Source organism: Dama dama, chromosome 9, assembly GCF_033118175.1.
Source record: "Dama dama isolate Ldn47 chromosome 9, ASM3311817v1, whole genome shotgun sequence".
In the NCBI taxonomy this organism is placed as follows: domain Eukaryota; kingdom Metazoa; phylum Chordata; class Mammalia; order Artiodactyla; family Cervidae; genus Dama; species Dama dama.
In genome coordinates this window covers 25197808-25215307 of record NC_083689.1, presented here as the reverse complement: position 1 = coordinate 25215307, position 17500 = coordinate 25197808, and the positions used below count along the sequence as shown (strand labels likewise).

The following is a 17500-nucleotide window of genomic DNA, read 5'->3' as shown; positions in this document are numbered from 1 at the left end:
CTCAATAGTTCTAATTTATTTTTTAATAAATAGTTATCCTTTTAAGGATTAAGTTCTTAAAATGTGGTATTTTACATAATGTGACTCCAGTTACCCAGTGACTGAAGGACTTTTGTGAGAGGTGTTGAAGGTAGGGCATGGGCTTTGGAGTTAGAAGGGAGTTTATTTCCTTCTTTTCTTTATGAGCTATAAGGCGTTGCACGAGTTACAATGTCTAAAATCCTCAGTTTCTCTGTGCTCCATTTATAGCAATGTGACTAAGTGACTGGCCCTGGGACATATTGTTTATCTTCAATTATTTGTGGTGTAAACTATAGTGAATTTTACTTATGCAGCGTGTTTATTTTCAGAATCGTCTAAAAGAAATTGAACAAAATCTCTCTAAAATAATGAGACTCGACAATGAAATTAAAGCTTTGGAAAGCCGAAAGAAGCAAATGGAAAAAGATAATAGTGAACTGGAACAGAAAATGGAAAAGGTTTGTGGTGGTAGAATTTTGTTCTACTTCAGAATTTTGAGATTATTTTCATGAACCTCATTTGATCCCATTTTGTCACTCATTTCCAAACATAGAAATCTTGATGTTTGTGTTACTTCCATGTTTATGTTAAAAGGAAGGATATTGAATAAGCTCTGGTTCATATTTTGTACCTCAGTGTGATACCTTGTTATACTTTATTTTCGTTCTACACAGGTTTTTCAAGGGTCTGATGAGCAACTAAATGATTTATATCATAATCACCAGAGAACAGTAAGGGAGAAAGAAAGGAGATTGGTAGACTGTCAGCGTGAACTGGAAAAATTAAATAAAGAATCTAGGCTTCTCAATCAAGAAAAATCAGAACTACTTGTGGAACAGGGTAGGACAGTGTTTACTTGTTTTTTTCCTGTATTATAATATTATGAATTTTCTGTATGAATGATGAATCTCCAGGGAATTATGCTGTGTGAAAAAAGTCAGTCTCAAAAGATTATATATCATATGTTTCCATTTTATATGACATTTTGAAATACTAAAATTTTAGAAATCTAGAATAGATTAGTGACTGCCAGGGTTACCCAGTAGGAGGAAGAATGGGAGGAGGGTTAGCATGATTATGGTTTTATAATTTTATTTACTTATTTATTTATTTATTTTTGGCTGTGCTGGGTCCTCACTGCTGCACAGGCTTTTCTGTCGTTGCAGAGAGTGGAGGCTACTCTCTAGTTGTGGTGCCTGGGCTTCTCATTGGGGTGGCTTCTCTCATTGTAGAGCACAGGGTCTGGGACATGTAGGCTCAATAGTTGCAGTTCCCGGGTTCTAGAGAACTGGCTCAGTAGTTGTGGCACACAGGCTTAGTTGCTCCACAGCATGTGGGGGTCTTCCCAGGTCAGGGATCAAACCCATGTCTCCTGCATTGGCAGGCTGATTCTCTACCACTGAGTCACTCGGGAAGCCCTGGTTCTGGTTTTAAAAGAAAGAAGAGGGGTTCTTGTGGTATTTGAACTGCTCAATGTCTTGACTGTCATGGTGAATGTAAGAACCAACACAGCCGATAAAATCATATAAAACTTATACACAGATACAATTTAAACTGGGGAGATAAAAGATTGGTGGATTGTATTAATGTCATTATCCTTATTGTGATATACTATAGTTTTGCAAAATGACTAAAAGAGAACATTGTTTTTCTACTCAACAACAGTTCTGACATCAGATGTGTAGGTTTTTCCACACCAAGCAATTTTCCAGTTATCAGTGGATACCAGGTGTCCTGTAATTTCATTCATTTCTGACATCTCTGGTCTGAAATTAGTACAGACCCCACAGATTAAGGTCTCAGTCCCGTGAGACTGTCCCTCACTTTACTTCAGTTGCTGCTCCCAAGTCCCAGGTTGTCTAGCACCTGTACTTCTGACCAACTGGCTATATAAATCAGGGGTTTCCACAACTCCTTTCTCAGGTTCAGTAATTTTCTATAACTTCCTAGAACTCAGGGAAACACTATCACCAGGTTATTAAGAATAGAGCTCAGGAACAAACAGATGGAAGAGGTGCATAGGGCAGGATAGGGGAGAGGGACACTGAGCTTCCATGCCTTCTCCACATGTTCAACTTGCCCAGCACCTCGATGGAAGCCCTTTGAGTGTCATTGCTTAGGGTTTTTATAAGTTGCATTAGGTAGGCCTGATTGATTAAGTCATTGGCCATTGGTGATTGAACTCAGACTTCAGTCCCTCCCCAGAAATGGGAGGGGTGGATATTGAAACTTCGGACTCTCTAATCACATAGTTGGTTCCTCTGATGACCAAGTCCCATCCTCCAAGAGTCACCTCATTAGAATAAACTCAGGTAAAGTTGAAAAGGGCTTACAGTGAATAACCAAAGATACTCCTCTCACCCCTGTCACTGGGAAATTCTGAGTTTTTGGAGCTCTGTATCAATAACCAAGGACAAAACCAAATGTGGATTTCTTACTGTATCTCAATAATATAGTTACCATTGGGGAAACTGGGCAAAGGATATAAGAGATCTTGTTCTATTATTTTTTTTTTTTACAGTTGCATGTAATGTACAATTATCTTAATTTTTTTAAAAAATCAACTGATAAAAGAATTACTATGATTATGTTTTTTAAAGGCCGTCTACAACTACAAGCAGATCGTCATCAGGAACATATACGAGCTAGAGATTCATTAATTCAGTCTTTGGCAACACAACTAGAATTGGATGGCTTTGAGCTTGGACCATTCAGTGAAAGACAGATAAAAAATTTTCACAAGCTTGTGAGAGAGAGGCAGGAAAAGGAAGCAGAAACTGCTAGCCATCTGTTGGTAAATACTGTTATTTTCTGTTTGTATCGCATTGTCTAGTTGAATTGTTTTAATTTTTGGGTGGATCTTATTTTGTCATATTTTTGGATTAATGTTATCCATTAAAATTAGCCATGAGGTAAAATTAAAACCTTTATGGAAGCAAATTTTGTAAAGTTTATAGTTATAAAAGTACAAAGGAAATACAGACCTACATTTCTTATTTGATTTTAGGTAAAAATTCTTTCTGTATTTTCCTCAGATTATATTACTTTTGCATCAAAGAAACTTTTCCTTAGTGGTATTTTTTTTGTGAAAAATTGATGCTTATGCTTCTTGCTATGTATTTAGAATGACTTCGCAGGAAAAGAGGCTCTGAAACAAAAACAAATAGATGAGATAAGGGATAAGAAAACTGGACTGGGAAGAATAATTGAGCTAAAGTCAGAAATCCTAACTAAGAAGCAGAATGAGCTGAAAAATGTGAAGTACGAATTACAGCAGTTGGAAGGCTCTTCAGACAGGATTCTTGAACTGGACCAGGAGCTCACAAAAGCTGTAAGATACTCTGTAATCCAGTAGTTTTAAGGTGTAAGATATTTGGAAGTATTTTATCTTTTGCTAGTCCTAAGATTACGGCATTTTAATAAAAATGTCAACTTTGTCTATCAGTCTCCTATAAAATGAATTTATTTGGCTGTCTTAATCACCCATCTCTAATCCTGAAACCTGGTGTGCTGAAAATTAGAATCATCTAAGGAAGGTTTAAAAAAAATACTTAAACTTAGATCTTAAACCTTCCAAATAAAAGTCTCTTAAGAGTGGGATGTGGAAATGTATGTTCAAAACAGAACTGGGTGGTTCTTACGAGTAGTTGAGAACCACTTGTCTCAGTTTTAAAAAAGTAGTATTTTCCCTCTAGGTTCCACACACTGTAGATATTATGATTAAATATATGATTAGATATATGATTATTGCCATGTTACCACTTTTTCTGTGGTAGAAACTTTCTTAGCCCACTTCTTCCTTCTGTGAATTTCCAAAATTTCTTCTCCGTTCCTAATCTGTTCCCTTCCCTCGTGTCTGTGTTAGCAAAATAAGCATCCTAAAACTTGGCAAATCCCTGCTTTTGGTCCCATCTTGATTATTTAAATGTTTCTCTTTGCTCCCATGCTTAACAGATAGCATATATTTTTGTCAGTTTAACCGTTGATCACAATATTGCTCTGTTGTGATGGAGAGATACTGGTCAGGGACCACATCACATTTTCTGTATGCTAGGCAATGTGTAGTGAGTTACTTACTTCCTTGATAAATGCTTAATTATTGACTGAAGAGTCACTGAACTGTATACTTAGGCATATTTTTCTTAATTTTGAACTAATTTTCATTTTCACTCCTGTTTGACTCTTGTAGATTTATTTACTAAGTCTCTGCTCTTATAGTAAGGTAACTTTGTAAGATATTTCTTAAAAAGTTTATTCCTTCTGTTTTTCTGTTGTTGAATAAAATCTAACTAGTATTTTGACCATTCTGAGGAGTAGCTGATTTCTAATACACTTTGCCATCATTTTAACCCAAAATGTTTAAACCTGTTCGTTTGTTTGAATTATCAATAAGGAACGTGAGCTAAGCAAGGCTGAGAAAAACAGCAATGTAGAAACTCTAAAAACAGAAGTAATAAGCCTTCAAAATGAGAAAGCAGACCTAGACAGGACCCTGCGTAAATTGGACCAGGAGATGGAGCAATTAAACCATCATACAGCAACACGTACCCAGATGGAGATGCTCACCAAAGACAAAGTATGACCTTTCTCTGTATTCTAATTATACTCTCTGGTGTTTAAAACAGTTTATCTTACATTCATAATTGTTATACTATGAAGTATTTAGTTGGTATTGGCTTTATATTTTAAGGGTTAAGTGAGCTTTATGCTCTATAAAATAGACTTTCAGGCTTAAAAACTATAATTACAAAAAAAAAGAAACAGTACAAAAGTATTTACACACACACACACATGTACAGTTCTATTAATTTTTAACATATATCATACAGAAATTTTGATCTTCCCAAATGACTCAGTGGTAAAGAATCTGCCTCCAGTGCAGGAGGCTCAAGAGACTCAGGTATGATCCCTGGGTCGGGAAGATCCCCTGGAGAAGGGAGTGGCAGTCTATGCCAGTATTCTTCCATGGAGACTTCCATGGACAGAGGAGCCTGGCAGGCTAAAGTCCGTCGGGTCGCAGAGTCAGACATAGCTGAGAGACTGAGCATACACGTATAGAAGTTTTAATTTTTGTGTCATCAGACCTGTTATTCTTTCCTCTAATACTGTAAGAAGTTTTCAAGAGTTCCCTGGTGGCCAAGTATCACTGGCGGTTTCACTGCCATGGTCCAGCTCGGTCCTTGGTGAGGCAACTGAGAGACTGCACAGGCTGCATAGCACAGCCAACATTAAAAGTGATTTTTTTTCTTTTTCTCCTTGCATTTTCAGTTTTATTTTTAAGCCTAGAACTGTAATCAACCTAAAATTTGGTTTTATTCTTTATGTGGAGATACTGAGTTTCATTTTTAAAAGATTTTTTTTCCCTTTAGGCTGACAAAGATGAACAAATCAGAAAAATAAAATACAGGCATAGTGATGAATTAACATCATTGTTAGGATATTTTCCCAACAAAAAACAGCTTGAAGACTGGCTTCATAGTAAATCAAAAGAAATTAATCAGACCAGGGACAGACTTGCCAAGTTGAAGTAAGTAGTTATAATATTTGAAGATGTAATAGAAGTCTCTTATGTCATGCTTTCATTTTTAATTGTTTTGAAATCATTTATTGTCATGAAATGATATGTCTTATTAATTGACTTTGATTCTCCTATATTTTACAAATTAAGTAAAATGGCAACAGTGATTTGAGCTTCTTGTTCCTTAAAAGTTTGCAGAACTAAGAGAAAGAATTAAAATATTCCTCTGTAAAAAGTGAGACTTGAAAATACAAAACTCCTAAAAGGTAATGTGGGGACAAGTTTCATTATGTTGAAATTGGCAATGATTTCTTGGTTATGACCCCAAAAATACAGGCAGCAGAAGCAAAACTAGACAGATGGGACTACATCATACTTAAAAACTGCTACGCAACAGAGGGTAAAGGCAATCCACGTAATGGGAGAAAACATTTGCAAATGATATATCTGTTTAGGTGTGGTGGTTGTTCAGTCACTAAGTCATGTTCAACTCTTTGCAATCCCATGGACTGCAGCATGCCAGGGTTCCCTGTCCTTCACTGTCTCGTGGACTTTGCTAAAACTCATGTCCATGGAGTTGGTGATGCCATCCAACCATCTCATCCTCTGTTGCCCCCTCCTCCTGCCTCCTGCCCTCAGTCTTTCCCTGCATCAGGGTCTTTTCCAGTGAGTTGCTCTTCGCATCAGGTGGCCAGAGTATTGGAGCTTCAGTTTCAGCATCAGTCCTTCCAATGAATATTCAAGGTTGATTTCCTTTAGGACTGACTGGTTTGATCTCCTTGCTGTCCAAGGGACTCTCAAGAGTTTTCTCTAGCGCCACATTTTGAAAGCATCAATTCTTCAGCACTCATCCTTCTTTATGGTCCAACTCTCACACCCATACATGACTGTTGGAAAAACTATGAAATGAAATGATGAAAGTCAATCATGTTGTGTCCAAATCTTTGCGACCCCATGAACTAGCCTGCCAGGCTCCTCTGCCCTTGGAATTCTCCAGGCAAGAATACTGGAGTGGGTAGCCATTCCCTTCTCCAGGGGATCTTCTCAACCCATGAATTAAACTTGGGTCTCCTGCGTTGCAGGCAGATTGTTTACTGTCTGAGCCACCAGGGAAAAACCAGTTTTGACTATGGACCCTTGTCAGCAAAGTGATGTCTCTGCCTTTTAATATATTGTCTAAGTGACCATACCGTCGTGATTATCTGGATCATTAAGACCTGTTTTTGTTGTTCTTCTGTGTATTCTCGATACCTCTTCTGCTTCTGTTAGGACCTTGCTGTTTCTGTCCTTTATTATGCCCACCTTTGCCTGAAGTATTCACTTGGTATTTCTAGTTTCCTTAAAGAGATCTGTAGTTTTTCCCATTCTGTTGTTTCCTTTTATATCTTTGCATTGTTCACCTATGAAGGCTTTCTCATCTCTCCTTGATACTCTCTGGAACTCTGCATTCATATCCCAATGGAATATCTTTCCCAGAACCTTTGCCTTGTGTTTCTCTTTTCTCAGCTATATATAAGGCCGCCTCAGACAACCATTTTGCCTCCTTGCATTTCTTGTTCTTTGGGATAGTTTTGATCACCGCTAGTGTTATGAACCTCCGTCCATAGTTGTTCAGGGACTGTGTCCACCAGATCTAATCCCTTGAATCTATTTGTCATCGCCACTGTATAATCATAAGGGATTTGATTTAGGTCATACCTGAACTAGTGGTTCAGGTCTAGTGGTTTTCCCTGCTTTCTTCAATTTAAGTCTGAATTTTGCAGTAAGGCGTTCATGATCTGAGCCACAGTCAGCTCCAGGTCTTGTTTTTGCTGACTGTATAGAGCTTCTCCATCTTCGGCTGCAAAGGATATAATCACTCTGATTTTGGTATTGACCATCTGGTGATGTCCATATGTATAGTTGTCTCTTGTGCTATTGTAAGACGGTGTTTGCTATGACCAGTGCGTTCTCTTGGCAAAACTCCATTATTTTCTGCCCTGCTTCATTTTGTACTCCAAGGCCAAACTTGCTTGTTACTCCAGGTGTCTCTTGACTTCCTAGTTTTGCATTCCAATCCCCTATGAAGAAAAGGACATCTTTTTTGGTTTCAGTTCTAGAAGGTCTTGTAGATCTTCATAGAACTGTATGATTTCAGCTTCTTCGGCATTAATGGTTGGGGCACAGACTTGGATTACAGTGATATTGAATGGTTTGCCTTGGAAACAAACCGAGATCATTCTGTTGTTTTTGAGATTGCACCCAAGTACTGCACTGATGTGAAGAGCTGACTCATTGGAAAAGACCCTGATGCTGGGAAAGATTGAGGGCATGAGGAGAAGGGGGCAACAGAGGATGAGATGGTCGGATGGCATCACTGACTCGATGGACATGAGTGTGAGCAAACTCCGGGAGATGGTGAAGGACAGGGAAGCCTGGCATGCTGCAGTCCATGGAGTTGCAAAGAGTCAATACGACTGAGCAACTGAACACAAACATCAACTGCATTTTGGACTCTCTTGTTGACTATGAGGGCTGCTGCATTTCTACTAAGGGATTCTTGCCCACAGTAGTAGATATAATGGTCATCCGAGTTAAATTTGCTCATTCCTATCCATTTTAGTTCACTGTTTCCTAAAGTGTCAATGCTCACTCTTGCCATCTCCTGCTTGACCACGTCCAATTTACCTTGATTCATGGACCTAACATTCCAGGTTCTTATGCAATATTGTTCTTTACTGCATTGGACTTTACTTTCACCACCAGATACATCTACAACTGAGCGTCATTTCCACTTTGGCCCAGCCTCTTCATTCTTTCTAGAGCTATTTCTTCACTATTCCCCAGTAGCATATTGGACCCCTACCAACCTGGTGGGCTCATCTTCCGGTGTCATATCTTTTTGCCTTTTCCATGAACAATATGAACAATATGATTAGGGGTTAATATCCAGAATATATAAAGAACTCTTACAATTTGGTAATGAAAAAACAAATACCCAGATTAAAAAATGTCAAAGGACTTGAAGAGCAATTTCTCCAATAGATATGCAACTAGCCAACAAGCATATAAAAAGATACTCAGAATTGCTAATCATTAAGGAAATGCAAATCAAAACCATGGTGATATATCACTCCATACTGGTTAGGATGATAGTTATCAAAACAACAGGAAATACAGTAGTGGGTTATAATAACCTATAATAGAAAATGAAAGAGTAATATGTATATAACAGAATCACTTTGCTGTGCAGCTAACACTAACACATTGTAATTCAACTATACTTCAATTAAATAAAATAAGTTTTTTAAAAACCCAGAAAACAAGTGTTGGTGAAGATATTGAGAAATTGGAACTCTGTGCACTATTTGTGGGAATGTAAAATGGTGCAGTTACTATAGAAAACCTTGGAGGTTCTTCAGAAATTAGGAAAAGAATAACCAGATGATTGAGCAGTTCCACTTGTGGGTATATATTCAAATGAAAACATGATCTCAAGGAAATATTTGTTAGTCCATGTTCACTGCAGCATTATTCACAATAGCCAACAGGTGGAAGCAACCTTAATGCTTATTGATGGATGGATAAATAAATGTATGTATAATGGAATATTTTTTATCTTTGTAAGAGAAGGAAATCTTGTGTGTTGAGAAACCTTGAGGGTATTAAGTGAAGTATACTAGTCACAAAAAGTACTACATGGTTCCACTTAAATGAAGTTTTCAAAGTTGTCAAACTCTTAGATACAGAAAGTATATATATTGGAGGTTCAGAGTAGCTAGAGGATGAGGGCGGGGTGGGGTAGGGTGTGTTGTTCAGTGGATATAGAGTTCAGTTTTGTAAGATGAAAAAGCTTTAGAGATCTGTTACACAAAAATGTGCATACAGTTAACACCACCATGCCATACAATTTAAAATGGGTAAGGTGTTAAATTTTGTTTTTTCCACAGTTTAAAAAAAGTGATCAATTTTTTCAAATATCACCTTGAGTGGTGTTTAGATAGGAGGGTCAAAAATCCCACACATTTTTGAGGAAGATGGTGAATTTGGCCATGTTAAATTTATATTTCTTGTGGAAATGTCTGTTGGGAATAAAATATTGGAGTTTGAGGTTTAATAGATTGGAAGTTGTTGCTTTGCAAATGATATTGGCGTCAGTAGTACATAACAACTTGGAGTTATTCAAAGAGAAGAGAAAGAATTGTAGTCAGATTCCTGGAAAACACCAGCATTGAAACTGTTGGCGAGCAAAGGAAGAGGAAGCAAGAGAACCAAATGCCCAGGGAGCCAGGGTGCGAGCAAGAGAGGAGTGTTGTCTGATTTGCCTTGAGAAAATATTCGTCCAGGGAGGAGCCCAAATGTTTTGTGGTGCTGTTAAAATAGTGATCTTCCAGCCCAGGTGGGATGCACGAGACAAGTGCTCGGGCCTGGTGCACTGGGAAGACCCAGAGGAATCGGGTGGAGAGGGAGGTGGGAGGGGGGATCGGGATTGGGAATACGTGTAAATCCATGGCTGATTCATATCAATGTATGACAAAACCCACTGGAAAAAAAAAATAAAAATTAAAAAAAAAAAAAAATAGTGATCTTAATGAGCAGTGCTCAATGTCTAGGATGGTGAAAGCGTCATCTGCATGTTACTTTATTTCCAAATTTTTACTGCAACTCACAATGGAAAGTATCAAGATGAGGCATATGTGCACTCATGCATATTTATCTGAAACAAATTTCTTAAAATAGTACCAGTACTAACTATGCTTAATCCACTCCAATATATTCTGCATAGTATATTCAGTTTTTCAAAATATGCTGACTATAATACATTAAATTGATTACATGACTTACCAAATGTGTCAAAACCTGTACATTGAAAACCCCTGATTTGTATGGGCACGGAGGCTGGCTAGGATAATATTTAAGAGTTGGAGTGGAAATTAATTGTACTAGTGGGCAAAGTCTTTGGTGAATGAGAAGGAATGAGCAATCAGGTTGTAAAAACTGGTTTGGCCAAGATGTTTGTTCGGTTTTTCCTCTGAGATGGCTCTGGTAGCTCTAGTTGTCTTTAACTTCATTCAGAGCGATTTTGTTAGATTGTATTGTGACAGCTGTCTCGTCAGCATGCTTTTTAAAATAAATAAATAAAATGTCCCCAAATTGGTGAATTTTGTGTAGCTATTTTAGTATTGAAGATGAAAGAGAAAAGCAACATTTTCATACATTAAGCTTTGTTATTTCAATAACAGTAAAAATGCAACTGAAACACCAAAATGATTTGTGCCATATATAGAGAAGGTACTCTGGTTGAAAACAGTCAATGTTATGTCATGCGAGATGTAGCTGACATACTCAAAATATCCACATCAAGCTCTGAAAATCATTTGCACCAGCTTGGTTGTGTTAATCGATTTGATGTTTGGCTTCCACATAAATTGAGTGAAAAAAATCTTCTTGACCATATCTCCACATGCAATTCTCTACTTAAACATAACAAAAAGTTCCATTTTTAAAAGAAATTGTGACAGGCAATGAAGAGTGGATACTGTACAATAATGTGAAATGGAAGAGATCGTGGGTCAAGGAAAGTGAACACCACCAACCACACACCAAAGACCAATCTTCATCCAGAGAAGTTGGTATTGTGTATATGGTGGGATTGGAAGTGAGTCCTCTACTATTAACTCTTTCCAAAAAACCAAACAGTTCCAACAAGTACAGCTGCAAATTAAACCAACTGAAATTCTCTTAATGGAAAAAATTTCAGTTCTTTGGAAGACCATAAAAGGCGCCTGGAACAAACTAGTTCTTTACTCAAAAAGATAAAAAGTTTTCAGCAGATGAAATTATGAGTTGCTTAGAAAATGGCAGAAGGTAGTGGAACAAAACAGTGAATACATTGTTCAGTAAAGTTCTTGATGAAAATGAAAAATGTGTCTTTTATTTTTACTTTAAAACCAAAGGAACCTTTTGGCCAACTCATTGGATGACAGGAACAAAGAGGGAACAAAGGAGAAATTTTTTACTGGAGGGAATGGAAGTAGTTTGGAAAGGGTTCAGACAGAGTTAAGTGAATGCTCTCCTTTTTTCTAATCTCTCTCCAGTAGATCTGTGAAGCATATTCTCCTTGCTAAGGTTCTCAATGCAAGATCTCAGACCCCCCTCAAACCAAGCAGAGTTCGGTCTGTACACATTCTTCTGGGAGCAGGTGTCTGACCAGAGTGAGTCAGTATACTATAGGAGTAGAGTGCAGGCAGGAGTGGACTGTTGCCATGACTTCTTAAAAAAAAAAGCACTTGGTCACAGCAGACTTTTGTAGTATTTTCTGGCAGAGTTTGTCTTGTATCTGCCTTCACACTTTGAATTCATTTCTCATATTTTAAAATTGTAATCTATTTTCTTATTTTAGCAAGGAACTAGCTTCAGCTGAGCAAAATAAAAATCATATAAATATTGAGCTAAAAAGGAAGGAAGAGCAGTTGTCCAGCTATGAAGACAAACTGTTTGATGTCTGTGGTAGCCAGGATTTTGAAAATGACTTGGACAGACTTAAAGAAGAAATTGAAAAATCATCAAAACAACGAGGTAAGTTACCTTCTTTATGTTATCAGGGCATTTTCATGTTTTTGAATTTTTGTTCACAGGTAGCTGTTACGGATGGCAGATTTAAAAACTTGGTGCTGGAGCCAGGTGGCTCAAGTTTCACTTCTGGTTCTACAGCCTACTTGCTTTATGACTTTGGACAGATTATTGAAACTTTTTATACTTCAGATTCATTACCTGAGGACATAACTGCCTAGGATGTTGGGGAGGAGTAAATGAGATTATAGGGTCTGGCACATAACACTGTATATAAGTTTTGTTATACTTTTTGTGTTACCAGAAAATAATTTATATAAATCTGAATGTATTGTGCCCTTGAGAAGATTTAAATGTCAGAATTTTTATTTCTTTCATAGTGTGTTTATAAAGCAAGAAGAGTATCATGTATTTACAGAAAAGGATAGAAATATATTAACAAAACCATATTTTATATGCATCTCACTGAGAATATGTATATGTATATGTTTTTTAAATAGCCATGTTGGCTGGAGCTACGGCAGTTTATTCTCAATTCATTACTCAGTTGACGGACGAAAACCAGTCGTGTTGCCCTGTCTGTCAGAGAGGTTTTCAGACAGAAGCTGAATTACAAGAAGTCATCAGTGATTTGCAGTCCAAGCTGAGGCTTGCTCCAGATAAGCTCAAGTCGACAGAATCAGAGCTAAAGAAAAAAGAAAAGCGGCGTGATGAAATGCTGGGACTAGTGCCCATGAGGTGAGAAGAGCAGTTTCCCGTTACCGCGCCTGTAGAGCAGCCTGTGAGAGATGCCTCTCTGCCTCCTGGCGTAGGGTGGGTATTCAGTTAGCAGGGGTTGAGTGAATAAAGGTTGAAGTCAGGAATCTAAGCCAGAATGTTCCTTCCCTGTTAATTTATGTGATAAGAAAGAATTGTTTTCTTTCAAAATAAGTTTGTTTCTTAAACTACTCACAGGATGGATACATTCTTTACTCTGTGAGCGTGTGTGTGTGTTTCATCCCTGAGACTTGGGTTGAGGGCAGAAATTTTAAAATCTAAATTTTCAGACTATTTGCTGATGTGTCACTTCCTAAACCCAGCAGAAGAATTAGAGTACTGGAAAGCCCCCCTTAAGAGACAAGTTTTAAACTATACTTAGGTTTTTCTCACTCCCAGAAAGAATGAATAATAGATGGTTTCTATTGTTTATTTTTCCCTCTCTTCTATCAGAAATCCAGATGATGGTCTATTTATAAATAAAATCAAGTCAGAGAGTATGTGAAGATTGCCTTGGTATTTCCCAGAACATAGAGCACAAAAATGGTCACAGAAACCAATAAGACATGAGCTTCATGGAGCTGATGATCTTTGTAAGGAAATGCATTAGTTAGGAAGAAAGAAGCCAGTGGACTGTAGAATGACGGTAGTATTTTGAGGGAAGGAGGAGGAATGTAAAGCATAGAAAAGTTGATTTGACTCATTAAAGAGAAGGAAAGGGGAGAGGGGAATTAGACCAGTGTGTATAAAGAACAGGGAAGAGTGAGACATGTGCTGCAGTAGAAACATTATCTGGAGTTTGAGAACTTATTTGTAGTGACTGATTCCCGTAAGTAGGGAAGACAGAGCTGCATTATGTTCATTCCTAGTTACAGCTCTGTCTTTTAGGTGATGGGGAGCCATCCTCAGGGATTTAATGAAAAATGTGTTTTAGGAAAATTAATCTAATGTTAATACATTGAATGGATGAAAGTGAGAAAAACTCTAAAAGCAAAAAAGGAGGAGGGTATGTTGACTTGGAAAACTGAAGAGGAGTGTAAGGAAAAGGAGAAGGAAAGATGCAAGAAGATGTGCTTTGTGGTAGCCAGCCTGTAAGATGGTCCCCAGTGATCCTTGCCTCCTGGTATTCACATTCTTGCATAGTTGTCTCATGTTCTAGGGTGGGTTCCAGGATATGTAACCAGTAAAATACAACAGAAGTGATCACAGGTTCCTTCGAGGATCAGGTTATATAAGACACTATAGCTTCCCGCTCTCCTTTTCTTTCTCTTGGATCTTGGGGAAGCCAGCTGCTATGTTGTGAGCAGCCCTGTGGAGGGACCCACTTGGTGAGGACCTGAGGCCTTTGAACAACCACATGAGTGAGTGTACCATTTGGAAGCAGATTTTCCAGCAGTAATACCTTCAGATGACTGCAGCTCACAGCTTGACCGCACCTTCAGTAACACACCCTGAGTCAAAAATACCCAAGTAGCAGCTAGTCCTCCTATCTGTGGGAAATAAGTGCTATTGTGTTTTAAGCTGCTAAGTTTTGGGGTGTTGTGTTATGTAGCGATAGATAACTAATATAATCATCAAGAATAAAAACCAGATCATTAGGGGCTACAGAGAGCATGTCATATGGTGACAAAAGCAATAATTTGAGAATGAAAAGGAATAAGGCAAGATCTTAAAAAGAAAGACATTAAGTGAAAGATAAAATTAGAAGTTGGTAGAAAGTACATGTAGTTCTGTGTCAAACTGGTAAATTATGAAGAGCAGAAATCAATACTGTATTGATATTTTAGGACCCTTGCCAACATAGCTCCCCTTGTCAGAGTAAGGTATGTATCTTATTCATTGTTGTGCCTCCATAATTCTTTGTGTTTTGTAAGTTTGGTAAGTAACTATTTGCTGAATGAATAAGAACTGTAGTAACTGTAGTTCCATGTGTTTATTGCTGCTTAACAAACCCCCCTCAGAACTTGGTACCTCACAACAGTGATTTATTATGATCTTCCATGGTTCTGTGGGATAATTGGGCTTAACTAAGTGGGGCTGGGGGCAGGAGGAGAAGGGGACGACAGAAGATGAGATGGCTGGATGGCATCACTGACTCGATGGACATGAGTTTGAGTGAACTCCAGGAGTTGGTGATGGACAGGGAGGCCTGGTGTGCCGCGATTCATGGGGTCACAAAGAGTCAGACACGACTGAGGGACTGAACTGAACTGAACTGAAGTAGTTCTTATTTGGGGTATTTCATGCAATTGCAGTCAGATGTTGGCTGCAGTCATTTCAAGGCTCTACTGGCCTGGACATTCAGTAGAGTTCGCTCATATGGCCGGTGATGATGCTGACTGTTGGCTAGGAGCTCATCTGAGGCTCTACTGGCCTGGACATTCAAGATGGTTCACTCACATGGTTGGTGGTGATGCTGACGGTTGGCCACGGGCTTACCTGGGCCGTCACACAGAATGCCTTCATTTGACTTCACCTGTGTCTTGGACTTTGGGCAGCATAGTGGCTAGATTGCCACAGGAAGTATTCTAATAGCAAATGTGTTAAGGCCTGGGCCCAGAAACTCATAGTGTTACCTCTGCTGTTTTTTATTGGTCATAGTGTTGCTGTTTTTTACTGCTGTTTTTTTACATAGACCACGTCTATGTGTGTATGCAAATGTAAAAATGGGGTTAAAATTTAATGGATGCCTGTAGTTCTCCACAAAGATGACCCAGTCAAGTGAATGCTTGATTGTCATTAGGCTGTTGTAACTTTGTCACTTTTTAGGTAGTGGGCACATAACTTAAGACAAACTTAGGGTCCATAACATCAGGAAATAATGTGAACATGAATTATTCATAATCTAAATACATTCATATTTATTCAGGAAAGTTTTTCATTACTCTGGTATAAAAGATTACAGGTCTTTTGTCACCACAGATTGGTTGATTGGCATTTCTTGGTCATAGTGTGGACTTTTAAAAAATCATTAAGTAATAACAGTGTAATAGCTAATGCTTGAGTTTCTAGTTTATTATAAGATTCTCATTAGAAATCAGTTTATCATACTAATTTGATTTTGATTAAGAATTTAAAACTTTTCTGAAATAAGCTTAATAGCTTTTTATTTTTCAGATTAAATACAAGTTTTGTTGTTTCCAAGGTATTAACAAAAACAGGTTTGGGGCCAGTACCTGCCACAGGGGTGTTAATTCATTGCCTGGAGTAGCAGTAGTAAAGTGGGTGTAACAGCTTTTGTACCATAAACCCATGTAGCATTTGACTGAATGGTTTCCTTCCTTCCTTCTTCTTTTCTTCCATCCTTCATTTTTCTAACGTTTAAAGTTTTTATTTTAAAAGTTTTAAACTTTTAAAACTTTTAATTTGTAATTTTACACTTAAAATTTAGGTAGTACAGAGAGTTCACATATATCCTTCACCCCGTTTCTCCTGATGTTCACAATTTATGTTACCATAATATGGCTGTCAAAATCAAGAAATTAACTTTGGTGTAATTCTATTAAACTACAAACCACATTTGAATTTTAGCAGTCTTTCTGTTAATATCCCTTTTCTATTTCAGGATCCAACTTAGGATCTCCACATTGCATGTAGTAATTATCCTTGTTATTAATATTTATCCTTAGGCTCTTGTGTGGTCTACCATAGTTCTTTGTCTTTCATGATCTTGACACTTCTGATGAGTATGGTCTTGGTAATTTGTAAAATATCCTTCAGTTTGGCAGACAGCGTGGTAAAATTGTTGCTATCAAGATCTCTTAATAGGTACTAAAATCAGTGGACAAAGGTTTGAGGAAAAACCGAATGTTTACATTGTCTTCAGTGTATTTCTCCTAGGTTTTTATTGATTACATAGAGAAAAATAGTAACTTTACAATGGATAAATCTGGCTGACACTGTCTTTACTAAGTAAGAGTAACATAATGACATCATGTGCCCACTAAAGATGCCCTAATGAGAAGGATACAACATCACTTCTATGGTATTCTTGCCAAAAATATGTAACCTCCATCTCTTTATGAAGAAACATTACATTGCTTATTTTTAATTGTGTTTTTGTGAAGGCAAAGCATAATTGATTTGAAGGAGAAGGAAATACCAGAATTAAGAAATAAACTGCAGAATGTGAACAGAGACATACAGCGCCTCAAGAATGACATAGAAGAACAGGAAACACTCTTGGGTGCAATTATACCTGAGGAAGAAAGTGCTAAAGTGTGTCTGACAGATGTTACAATTATGGAGAGGCTCCAGGTACAGTTACTGCAGTTTAAAGATGAATAAAACTTGTTTCATGGTGGTTTGAAAATGACATGTGAGTGTTTAAATAGCTAGTTTTCCGGTACAAATTGTGTTCCCTATTCTGAATTTCAGGTAGTTTCAGGGAGTAACTGCTTAACTTACATTTCTGAGTTTAGTTCTTTTTATCCATAAGTTAGGAGAATTATGTTTATTTTTCTTTTTTAGTCTGCTTCCTTTAATTTGCTTTAGTCTGCTTCCTTTAATCCAATAGTCAGTTGGGTCTGACTCATTGTGGCCCCATGAACTGTAGCGCACCAGGTTCCTCTCTCCATGGGAATCTTTTCAGGCAAGAATACTGGAGCGGATTGCCATTTCCTTCTCCACAGATCTTCCCGACCCAGGGATCAG

General features: G+C 37.7%; 1 protein-coding gene across 3 annotated transcripts in view; it reads left to right on the top strand.

Moving 5' to 3' along the window:
- Positions 1 to 17500, top strand: part of RAD50 (RAD50 double strand break repair protein) — a 246571-nt gene that overhangs the window by 188214 nt on the left and 40857 nt on the right. For all 3 annotated transcript variants that reach the window (XM_061150793.1, XM_061150792.1, XM_061150791.1), the window contains 9 exons: positions 351 to 479; positions 696 to 861; positions 2622 to 2815; positions 3146 to 3352; positions 4415 to 4597; positions 5391 to 5548; positions 11922 to 12097; positions 12592 to 12829; positions 16915 to 17104. In XM_061150793.1, coding sequence (XP_061006776.1) covers positions 351 to 479; positions 696 to 861; positions 2622 to 2815; positions 3146 to 3352; positions 4415 to 4597; positions 5391 to 5548; positions 11922 to 12097; positions 12592 to 12829; positions 16915 to 17104 — 1641 coding nt within the window. The remainder of the gene's footprint in view (positions 1 to 350; positions 480 to 695; positions 862 to 2621; positions 2816 to 3145; positions 3353 to 4414; positions 4598 to 5390; positions 5549 to 11921; positions 12098 to 12591; positions 12830 to 16914; positions 17105 to 17500) is intronic.